The sequence below is a fragment of the Neovison vison genome, chromosome 14, assembly GCF_020171115.1.
Source record: "Neovison vison isolate M4711 chromosome 14, ASM_NN_V1, whole genome shotgun sequence".
In the NCBI taxonomy this organism is placed as follows: Eukaryota; Metazoa; Chordata; class Mammalia; order Carnivora; family Mustelidae; genus Neogale; species Neogale vison.
Genome location: NC_058104.1, coordinates 5,687,327 through 5,698,023, shown reverse-complemented (window position 1 = coordinate 5,698,023; position 10,697 = coordinate 5,687,327). Strand labels below are relative to the sequence as shown.

The 10,697-nt window shown below is 59.1% G+C and overlaps 1 protein-coding gene across 3 annotated transcripts in view; it reads left to right on the top strand.

Moving 5' to 3' along the window:
• The first annotated feature begins 2,622 nt into the window (after positions 1–2,622).
• TNRC18 (trinucleotide repeat containing 18) overlaps positions 2,623–10,697 on the top strand; it is an 83,117-nt gene continuing 75,042 nt past the window's right edge. For 2 of the 3 annotated variants that reach the window (XM_044232566.1, XM_044232565.1), the window contains exon 1: positions 5,162–5,411. In XM_044232566.1, the coding sequence (XP_044088501.1) occupies positions 5,225–5,411 (187 nt within the window). In that variant the 5' untranslated portion in view covers positions 5,162–5,224. Of the gene's footprint in view, positions 2,998–5,161; positions 5,412–10,697 lie in introns of those variants that run through there. The other variant, XM_044232567.1, reaches the window with a different exon arrangement.

Genomic DNA, 10,697 nt, shown 5'->3' with positions numbered 1-10,697 from the left:
CAAACAGGCAGAATTTTTATTAGCAACTAAATGATTTATGGCGCACATACCCCGCCATCACAATTACGGCGTCTTGGAGCATCCAGGGGTGAAAACATTAAACATTTATAAAAATAGGCCTTTCCCCCCCCCAACCCTCAAGTCCTTTGTATTCCCCACCTCAACTTTGTCAAGATACGTATTTTTTGCCTGAGCTATGCGAAAATTAAATAAGAAAAAAAAACAACCCCCCCCCCCAAACCCCATTCCAGATCCAGGGCGGGGATAATGGGGTGGGGGATCAGGGTCTGGGCTCCGAATATTGGAGGGCAACCAGGGGGGTGGGGAAACGATGGGGGCTCAGGCGTGGGAGGGCCTTTTAGGAACCCACAAAGGCCTTCGGATAAGGCTCAAGGATGCTCGGCGCCTACCGGGGCTGCGCCCCTACGCACAGACCCTTCCCCTGCTTCGGCCTCCAGCAGCCCCACGCAGCTCAACTGCATTTATTTTATTTCTGCAGTCAACCCCCTCCCCCAAGGCACACAAAACACAATACCTCCTTTCTCTAACCCCCCTCTCCTCTCCGTCTTTGCTGCTGGCCGTCCCGGGGCCGCACCGGGAACCTCCCGCCGCCCCAGCCGCCACTGAGACCTGCGCGCCCTGCTCCAAGCGCGGACACCGCCGCTGTTCCCCTTGGCTCCGGCTATTTTCGTTCCTTTCTTTACTTCTCACTCCTCCCTCCTCCCCCTGCGGAGCTCCAGCTTCCAAAAGAGGGCAGCCTCGAAACCAGCGCAGAGGCTCCTGGAAGGGCAACTTGAAACTGCCCTCAAGAGGCTGAACTTTTTTTCCTCAAATTTATACTAGAATTAAATTAGACACCCCCAGTTCGCTTTCTCCAAGCCTATCCCCCCTCCCCGTTTTCTTCTAAAAGTGGAGAAAAGAAAATAGAACAAACGGGCGCTAACTAGCTCATTTTCCCCCCTCCAGAAAAGTTGCTTAAAAATGGATTTAAAAAAAAAAAAAAAAAAAGACCCAGCGATGCGAAAACGCTGAGTCCGCAGCGCGGGGCGAAAGAGCGGGCTTCTCTTGTTTTAATTAAAATCTAATCACCGCGGTTGCTCTCCGAGGCAGGATCGGCAAGGATTTCTGCCCCTCCAAGCTTCCATTTGAGGGTACGTAATGCCCAGCCCGGCTCGGGTCCCTGCGGGGCTGTAGAGAGGGTGCGGGGCCCCAGGGCGGCCCCTCCGACCGCGTCCGCAGTCCTCGCGCCCGCAGCCAAGTAGGTTGCCGCGGGCAGCTCTCGGCGACTCAACCCAGAAAGGATTTTGCTGAAAGCGCAAAATAAAAGTACAAAGTCTGGGGGATTGGGGCTCCCCTCCCCCTCCCGCCGCCGGGGCCAGCCAAGCACTTTTTGGGCTTGGCTTCTGCTTCCTCTGAGCTCAACAGATTTTTTTTTTTTTTCCCGGTCTCGCCCTCCCTGGAGGGGGCGCGGCGGATGGAAGGCGAGAGAGGACCCCAGCCAAGAGGTTTTTAATATTACACTTTAATAGGTTTCAGAAGGCCCCGTGGAGAAATGCTAATAGGCTGAAATGTCAGAATCGAGAGGGAGTCAGTTCGCGCTCAGCCGATCTAATCCTTTTTTCTGCTCTGATTTTTGGGGGGGGGGTAAAGGGAGGGGAGCGCCCACGCAAAGAAAGGCTTTGGGGAAGGGCGCGCGGTGCAAAGCGCCGCGGCCCCAGTCGGGGCCGAGCGGGGGGCGCGTCCCGGCCCGCGTTTCTATAGGAACCCCTTTTAGAAGATTAGAGACTCACCCGCTACCCGCCGCCGCGGCCTCTCCAAAATATTAATCAGTAACCATCTGACACCGCGTTTCAGGGAGGGACCCGCAGGCCGAGGCTAGGAAAACGGCCTTCACGCCTGCCCATCCCACCCAACCGCGCAGCCGGGGGAAAAGGAATGAATCGCTGCTTTGTTTTAAAAGGGGGAGTTAAAAATGGAAAAAGCAGCCCTTGTCTGTTTTGGCGTCTCCAGCGCGCGTTCTGGAAGGCGCGCCCCAGGGGAGGTAGGGGGCCAGGGCCCGGGCGCGGGGTGCAGCCCGCCGGGCCCCAGGCCCTTCCCGGCTCGCTCGGCTTGTCACCTCCTCCTGCGAGCAGGAAGCTGACAGGCGGCCCATTAAACCGCGCCTTGCAAAGCCCTGGATTGCGGCGACAACCATCTTCCTCTATTTTGATCACTCAGCCTAGACGCCGGGGGAGGGGGTAGGAAGAGGGAGGAGAGGGAGGAAAGGGGGGGGTCCGAGCTGGTGGAGGGGGAGGGCTGCCTAGAAACGGCCGGGAAAAATTCTCACCACCAGTTTTGATCATTCAGCCCCGCCGTGGGGAGCCTGGAAACTGCTGGAGCCCCTTGGTCCGTAATTGGTTTTATAGGAATGGCTGAGGGCCAAGGTGTTTACATGCGCGTGATTGGCGGTGGGCGCGGCCAATAGATGGAGGCCGGGGGCCGGCCTGGGGGGGGAGGCGGGCACCCGGGAACAATGCGTGTTTCTTCGCTGGAGAGTACTCCCCTCCCCCAGCCACCCCCTCCCCCCTCCCGCTGGCTTTTTTTTTTTTTTTTTTTTTTTTTTTAGATCCAGCGAGAGGAACTTGAAAGGGGGGTTGTGTAATGTACCTTTTCCAATCCCGGGCTGTATATGGAGATTTGGGATTCTTTAAACCGGCGCTACCTGGATTTTATTAAAAAGCGGGGAGCTCCGCGGGAGGAAAGCTGGCTTTTCCGGGGGCTGCGGGAGCCGGGCCGCGGGAGGGCGGAGGAGTTGGCGCGGCGAGCGCTCGGCCCGGGGAGCGGTTTTCTACCAAAAAAAGGAAAGGCGGGCAAAAAGTGTGAGGCGGCTGCGGGTGGCGAAGGGGAGCAGCAGCCTCGGGATGGCGGGCAGCACGGGCGCCTAGCCGCGCCGGGAGCCGGGGCCACCACCGGAGTCGCAGTCACCGGAGCCCGGAACCGGGAGCCCCGCCGCGCCAGGTACGCCGCCGGGCCGCCCGTCCGTCCCTGGCCGGGCGCGACGGTCTCCAAACTTCTCCGGCTGACCCCCCCCAACCCGCCGTCCCCTCGGGGTGCGCGGGGGGATCCCCGCAGCTCTTCGGCCCCCAAGAGCTGGATCGGGGACCGGCGTCGGCGAGGTGGGGGCACCCTGGGAAGGGTGGGGGCGGGCCACGGTGCCCCGGGCGCCCACCTGAGCTCTCAGCCCCGCTCCAGCCCGCCCAGCCGAGCTGAGGGGCGTCGGTTCCCTTCTCGGTTCCCGGCAGGCGGCGGGGGAGCCAGGGACGCCGAGACGTTTTCGATTATAGGCTGTTTTTAATTAAAAGCCGGAATTCAGCCATTTTAACTGCATTTAAGAGGGGGAGAAAAGTAGAGAGAACGCAGCGGAGCCCGCAGATGGCCGAGCCAGCTTCTCGACCAGAGCGAGGGTGTTCCGGGGGCCTTCACCTCGACTTCCCCAAAGTGGGGCGTCGGGGCAGCCTCCGAAGCGCTAGCTTTTAAAAAGAAAGCTACACAAAGAACATTTAAAAAAAAAATCACGGAAAGCTCATCGCCTCCTTAAGACATGTTTCCTCGGATGTGGCGATCTTAGATTTTTCCAAAGTAAACGCGGATCTGGTAACCAGAGCCTGATGGGAGTGAGCGAGGGAGGGAGGGAAGGGGGTGTTTGTAACCAAAACCGGGTTAAAATAAGTACCCTTAGCGAAGTTGGGGAGGGAGGCTGGAGAAGGAGACCGGTGGGGGGTTTGCGGCGGAGGGGGTCTGCAGTTCGGGGGGCTGGGCGCCGGTCGCGGGGCTCAGGGCGGGCACCCGGAGCTGGTGGCTTTGGCGTGGATCGGCGGCTCTAGGAGCGCCCGGGCCTCCCAGAATCTGGAATCCGAGCTGCTGCGGGCAGACGGAGAGCGAGGGCACGGTTGGCTCGAAGACCCCCTCCCGCCCCCATGGGAATCGGCAAAGGACAAATCTTTTAAACAAACAGCTTTAAACTGGAGCTACAGGGGGATTTACCCAGCGCTGGGGGAGGCGCCCCTTGGTCTGCCCGCGTTGCGAAGGTTTTCTTTGTAGATTATTTTTGGGTTGGGGGTGGTAAGGTAGGGTAGGAGCAAGACCCTAGAGCCCCTTGCTTCCACTCTGACCGCCCCCCTCCCCCCCAGATCCCCCGCGCCAGGCCACGTCCTCGGGCCGCAGGATTCCCAGGCCAAGGCGTTGGAAAATGAAACCAAAGCTTGTTTTGAAGGATTCTTTCCAGTCCTCGGGCGAGAATGCCACGTCTCGGGTCTTCGTACTCAGACTCTGCGACTCACAGTGGCCCGAGGGGGGCGGCGGGAGGAGGCACGAAGTCTCTTTAAAAATAATAAACTGGCTTTGCACCTTCTCTCCCGAAAAAAACTAAACCAAACCAAAACAACAACAACAACAACAAAAAAAACGCTAATTGGTGGCTCAGGGCGAGCTTAGGGAAAGTAGACTCAAAATAGGCAGGCCAGGGGCCAAGAAGGTTAAATATTAAACTTGCCGGATCAGATAGTGACACGGGGTTTAGGGAGAGATTTCGAACTGCTCGTGGAAAAAGGTTTCACGGTTTGAAACCCTGCAGCATGTGACGGCCAGGAATCAGCCCCACTTGGGAGGTTTTGTATTTATGCAGCGGGGGTGCGGCTGAGGGGCCTTCCCCACTTTCGGGAGGACCCGTGAGCCGCCGAGCCAGTCTGGGCTGGGGCGCAGCGCGCCGCCGGCCACTTACCGAGCCAAGTGCCGGGGAGCCTGAAGCCGCCGCAGGGAGCAAGGATTTTTACTTTTTATGGAAAAGGGGTTACCCCCGATTTCATTCCTGGCCACCCGATCCGCAGTCCCCGACCCCGAACGGCAAGACGACTTTCTGAAACTTTGTTTCCCCCCCCCCCTCCTTTTTCCTCCCCCCCCACCCCGTTTCTTCTGCGGCCCATCTCCTCTCCCTTCCAAGACGCCGTGTGCGCCGCCTCGCGCAGCTCCGCCTGGCCGCCCGGAGGGGCCCCACCGCCGGCCGCCTGTGCGCCCCGGGCCGCGGGCCCGCAGCCGAGCGCAAGCCCCGCTGGCCGCCGCCGCCATGCACGCCGCGGAGCCCCCGCCGCCCGAGGACTCTGGGACTACGCCGAGGCCGAACTTTTAGGTCCCACTGAGCGAGGCCCGCGGGCCGGGTGGGGGGCTGGCTGCGGCACTCCCGCGGAGGATGGATGGCCGAGACTTCGGGCCCCCGCGGTCTGTGCACGGCCCCCCGCCGCCGCTGCTGTCCGGCCTGGCTATGGACAGCCACCGCGTGGGCACCGCTGCGGCCGGACGCCTGCCCGCTTCTGGCTTGCCCGGCCCGCTGCCGCCTGGGAAGTACATGGCCGGCCTCAATCTCCACCCGCACCCGGGTAAGTGCTCCACGCTGTGGCCGCCCCCTCCGGTCCCCGCAGGATCCTGGGGAGGGAGGCCCGGGGAAAAACTGCTCGGCCTGTTCCTGCGCATTCTCGGCAGGGACGCGGCACCTCCCATTCCCTCGGCGGGTCCACGGGAGTGAGGACAGGCTCAACTCCCCGGGCCTGGGACAGAGGCCAGTCCCGAGGACCCGGCGGAAAGGGGTGCGCGGCTCGGTTGCTTTCCTCGGTGCGCCGGTGCCCTCCCAGAGCACGCGCGTCTGCCGAAATCCGAGCCACCGGGGCGAAATCCCAGGGCCCTTGCGGCTCCAGCCAAGGATGGGGTTTTCAAAATCAAGAATAAACCAGCTCCACACCCTTTGAGACATCCGTTCCCCGAGCTCGGATCCTTTTCTTGGCAAACGCCCTTGCCCGGCGCCCGTGGGCCCCGGTTCCATTCCGGCTCCTTCATTCGCACTGCGCGTGGTCTCCGGGCACCCCTCAGCAGTGGGGCTGTGGGGAGGGCGGAGATCTCGGCCTCCGGCCGGCGGGCAAACACTTGCGGGAGGAGAGCGGCTGTCCCAGAACTCACACCCCGGCAGGAGCGCAGCAGCTCCGACACCAGGAACCCGGTGTTCTCCGGCGGGCGCGCGGCGCGGTGGGGCGCAGAAACTGGGCCACCGCCATCCCGGAGCTAGGGGAAGGAAGCGGCGTGGGAGCGGATCTGGCCGGCCCCGAGCGGCGTAGGGAAAACCTTGGGTCTGACATGGAACCTCGGGGAGGAGGTGGCGGAGAGGGCCCGGAGGCCTCTGCCATTTTCCGAGAGAGCCGCTTAGGCTCGCTAGGGATGGCACCCGGGCAGGAGAAGCTTGTCCGGAGCTGGACGCGGCCGCTGCAGTCGGGAAGGGAGACTAGGGGACCTCCAGACCTGCCGCCGAAGGACACTCAGTCTCTCCCCTGGCTGCCTCTAGATTCTTCGCCAGGCGTCCTACGCTTCACTTTAAAAAGAAAAAAAAAAAAAATCGATCTCTCCCACTTCCAGAGTGTAGACTGGGAGGCTTGCGATTTCTCCGGGAAGCCACCGACTGCGCCCTCGGCGTTGGAAGGGACGCCTCTGGCCTCCCTGGCCCTGTCCCACCGATCCTACCCGCTCTAGCCGAGGCCGCGCTCGCCGGGTTTTGCCTCTCTTTGATTTTTCTCATGGAACTTTTCAGGAACCGGAGTCCCGGGGCTCCGCGGGACAAAGGGCCTTTGTGAAGCGCTGGGCAGGGGAGGGGCACTCGCGGGGCGGCAAGCGCATACATCCCCGCCCGCGGGGGCGCAAGGACTGGGTCTTGGCCTCGGCCTCGGGGCCTGCGTGTGTCCCCGTCCCCCCCCACCCCCAGGAGCGGCGGCCACATTTCCGCCCAGGGGTCCATGACCAGGGCTACGATTTTCTCTCAAATGTGTGCTGTGGGTGAGGGAGGGGTGCCGGGATTCTAGAGGAGGGGTTTGGGCTGTCCTGGGGTACAAAGGGCCGCTGGGGCCATCCCCTTTTGCGCGCCCCCAGAGGCCAGCGGTAATTTTTGTGTTCCCGTGTCTTTCGAGCTCATCCGGTCACTCAGTCCTGAGCAAGGGTGGTGAGGACCAAGTTCTTTAGCCTGGGAGTCAGAGCCTGGATCTTCCTGGCTGGCCTTCTGCCTTCCCCCAGCCAGGGAGAGGGCGCCCCATCTTGAGTCTGGTTCCTTCCTGACCAGAGGCCAAAAGCCCTAATGCAGTGCAAACAGCCTCTATCAAGGGGGTGCCTGGGTCTGCCTGCAGCGAGACTGGGCCCCGCGGCAGACCACGTAACACCCATGGGGTCAATGGGGAGGCTGAGGCAGGAGATTACTAGCAGGCAGGAGGAGGAAGTCCAGTTGGATGTGGCTGCAAAGGCCTGTCTTCTGGGCCTCCTGCTTTTGGAGCTGCCTGACTTCTGCGTGCTTGGCCGCTGAGGTCATGGAGGAAGTAGTAGGCAGGCTCTGGGAAGAGCTGGCTGGCCTGTGTTCACCTGGGAAGGAAGGCCGGGAGGGCGCTGGTGCTCCCCCTTACTCCTCCCACCGTGAGTGGCCGCTGGGAGACCCTGGACCCTAGGCCAACGCCTAGAGCCCAGCCCTGTGCTAATCCCATTAGCCTGGAGGTGGGGAGCTGCTTCCCATTCACTGCTTGGGTGGGGTGGATTACAAATTCCTCAACCCAGCACCCCTCCCCCTTTCTTTGCTGGGTGCAGGTGCTAAATTTTCTCTTTGAGGCGCTTCTCCTACTTGGCTGTCAGCAACTTAGGTCTGGCCAGCGTTATCAGCCCTATCTTTGTTTGTTTGTTTTTGTTCTGGGAACCGGGGAGAGACTGAGCCTTGTGCCCTGGGTCACACAGCAAGGCAGTGAGAGGCCCAGTTATCTCTGGACCCCTTCCCAGTCTGCTCGGCAGAGTAGGTGGGAGTGCCTGTGAATCCAGCCCTCCTAGGCAGAGGGAGTTGCCCCAGAGCTCAGGGCTGGGCTGTGACCCCATGCAGGCAGGTGTTGATGGGGGTTGTGGTGAGTGAAGAAGTCGAGGAGAAGATGCCTTTCCTGTATCATGGGTCTAGGCTGAGGGGTTGTGCGCTTTCCTGGGCAGAAGAGGAGGTAGGTCAAGAATAAAAGCTTTGGTTAGCCATTACTTTTCCCATAATCTTGAGTATTGTAGCCAGTGAGTCCTTAAATGTTAGCAGGAGTCAGTGAAATGGACAAGTAAGTGACAAGCACCTGGTAGGCTTGCCTCTCTGCTCTGGGGTTGGGAGGCCTGGACTCCAGGTCCTCCTCAGGCTGCAATTAAAGACCTATTAGCAGGATTTTGTACTTGGATGTTTATTCTCCCTGCCCCCATTCCTGGGGCTGGCTGGGCCCTGGAAGATACATGAATGGGGGGTGGAACCCAGGGATCAGTTGGAGAGAGAGGCCATGCACTTTGGACTGGCCAGTGGACAATAGGGAGGGGGCCACGGGCCTTTTCCCGGGTGCATCAGCTCTATCTCTGGAATCCAGCCCGTCGGCCTACTGGGATTGATTTAAAGAGATTAATCAGTGGGACTGGCTGGTGGAGTGATGCGATCAAGAGATAAAGGAGATGTGCTGGGTGCTTCCTCCTCCAGCCCGAAGCACGAAGCGTGGCAAAGGCCTGGGGGAGGTTCTGGACTCCAGAGGGGTCTCCCCAGCCCACTGGCTCTCTGAGCCTGCCGGTTCTTTGGCTGTCCATCCAGGCGCTTCCTTTCTTGTTCACATGGTTCGGCAAACCATTTCCAAGTGTGTCCGGCATGCCAGGCACTGCTCTGGCTCTGGGAATCCGGCAATGACCAGACAAAAATCTTTGCCCTCCTTGGAGCTCCCATCCTAGTGTGGGGACTGGGCAGCGAGCACACAAATCAGCGAAGGAAATAATTTTTAAATAGAGGTACAGGCTGTGAAGGAAAGAGTGTGCCGAGGTCTGTTTGAGCTGGAGTGAGGGGCTCCCAGGAGTGAGGGTCGCTAGGAGCAGGGCAGTGGGTGGGGGTGGGGGGGTGACGAGCTGGAGGTAGGGCAGGAGGGGGACCCTGCAGGTCCTTGAAGGCCAGTGTTGAGGTCTTGGGATTTCACGCTGAGGAATGAGAAGGCAGTTCAGGGTTTTAAAAGGAGGTAGTGATTCGAAGTGAGGAACGTTTTACAGAAAGGGTCTGGACTCTTAAAAAAAAAAAGTGTCTGTGGCATACAAGACAAAGGCAGGCCAGGAAATGTTCCTGATTAAAAGACAGAAAAAAATGTGACAGCAAAAGGCAACGTATGGCCTGCGATTGGATCTTGGATCAAGGAAGAAATTGCTCTAAAGGACATCCTGGGGGCAATTGATGAAATTGGAGTATGAGCTGTAGATTAGCTGATAGTATCAGATCAATAGTAGGTCTCATGAAGTTGATAACTGTACAGTGCTTTTGGAAGAGAATGTCCTTGCTTTTTGGAAGTAAGAACGCTGACATGCTTAGGGACAGGGGATGCGATGGCCACCGCTGACTCAGGAATGGCTCGGGAAGAGAAAAAGGAGTATCTGTAATTTATCTATACGTATGGGAGACACGGATAAATCACGGACACCGGGTAACGTAGAGGGTGAGAGAGTTCACGACGGCTGGACCTGGGGAGGGTCATGTGACGGGTCATTGTGCTACTTCAAACTTCTCTTGGAGTTTGAAATTATTTCAGAATAAGCATTTCACAGAATTAGTCTGGGTTGCCAGCTGGAGGCTGTCTGGTAGATAGTGGTGAGGAGGCGGTTGGGGAGGTGACGGTGACCAGGGAAGGAGGATGGAGGCAGCCAGGGTTTGGGGGCCTGCGAGAGGCTTGGGCTGCTAGGATGGGTCCAGAAGGGCGGAAAAGGAGGAGAAAAGTTGGATTGGCCTTGTGTGGTGTGTGTGTGTGTGTGTGTGTGTGTGTGTGTGCGCGCGCGCAGGAACAGAACTGGGGAGAAGGTGGTGATTTTAAGCATTCTTTTTTTTTTTTTTTAAAGATTTTATTTATTTATTTGACAGAGAGAAATCACAAGTAGGTGGAGAGGCAGGCAGAGAGAGGGAAGCAGGCTCCCTGCTGAGCAGAGAGCCTGATGCGGGACTCGATCCCAGGACCCTGAGATCATGACCTGAGCCGAAGGCAGCGGCTTAACCCACTGAGCCACCCAGGCGCCCCGATTTTAAGCATTCTTGATTTGGAAGTGACCAGCTCGGGGGTGGGAGCAAACTTAGCTCCCTTCTGGTCACATGGAGCCCTGTCTTCCACCCCTGTCCTCGACTTCCCAGCCCAGCTTTAGTGGGGCGGGGGGCGGGGCGTGGGAACTGGTGCCCAGACAGGTCTTGGGCCTCCTCGGGGGCTGCAGGGAGCCCTGGCCCACGGTCAGTCCTCATGAGTTCGTGAACGTGAACAAAACACCCTCGCGGTGCACCCTCACAATCTGGCACATTCTGGGCCCTCACAAGCCATCTAAAGATTCCGCCCGGCAGTCTCCAGGTTGGCCTAGGGAGGGGCTGAGGTTAGATTGGAGTCCGCCATCTTCCTTCTCTCCACGTACTGGGTGTGCAATCACTCTCTAAGCCTTGACTTTCTCATCTGTAAGATGGGGCCATTCGTGGTACTAAACGCGTTCCGCGGTTGTGACGTTAGAACGAGCAAGTCCGTTCCAGGTGCATAGCTTAGTTAGGCCTGGCCCTCTGCAAAAGTTACAGTAAAAGTGATTGCTGTAATTACTGTTATCGTTAACTGATGACTCAAGCCATCAGGCTAACAAGT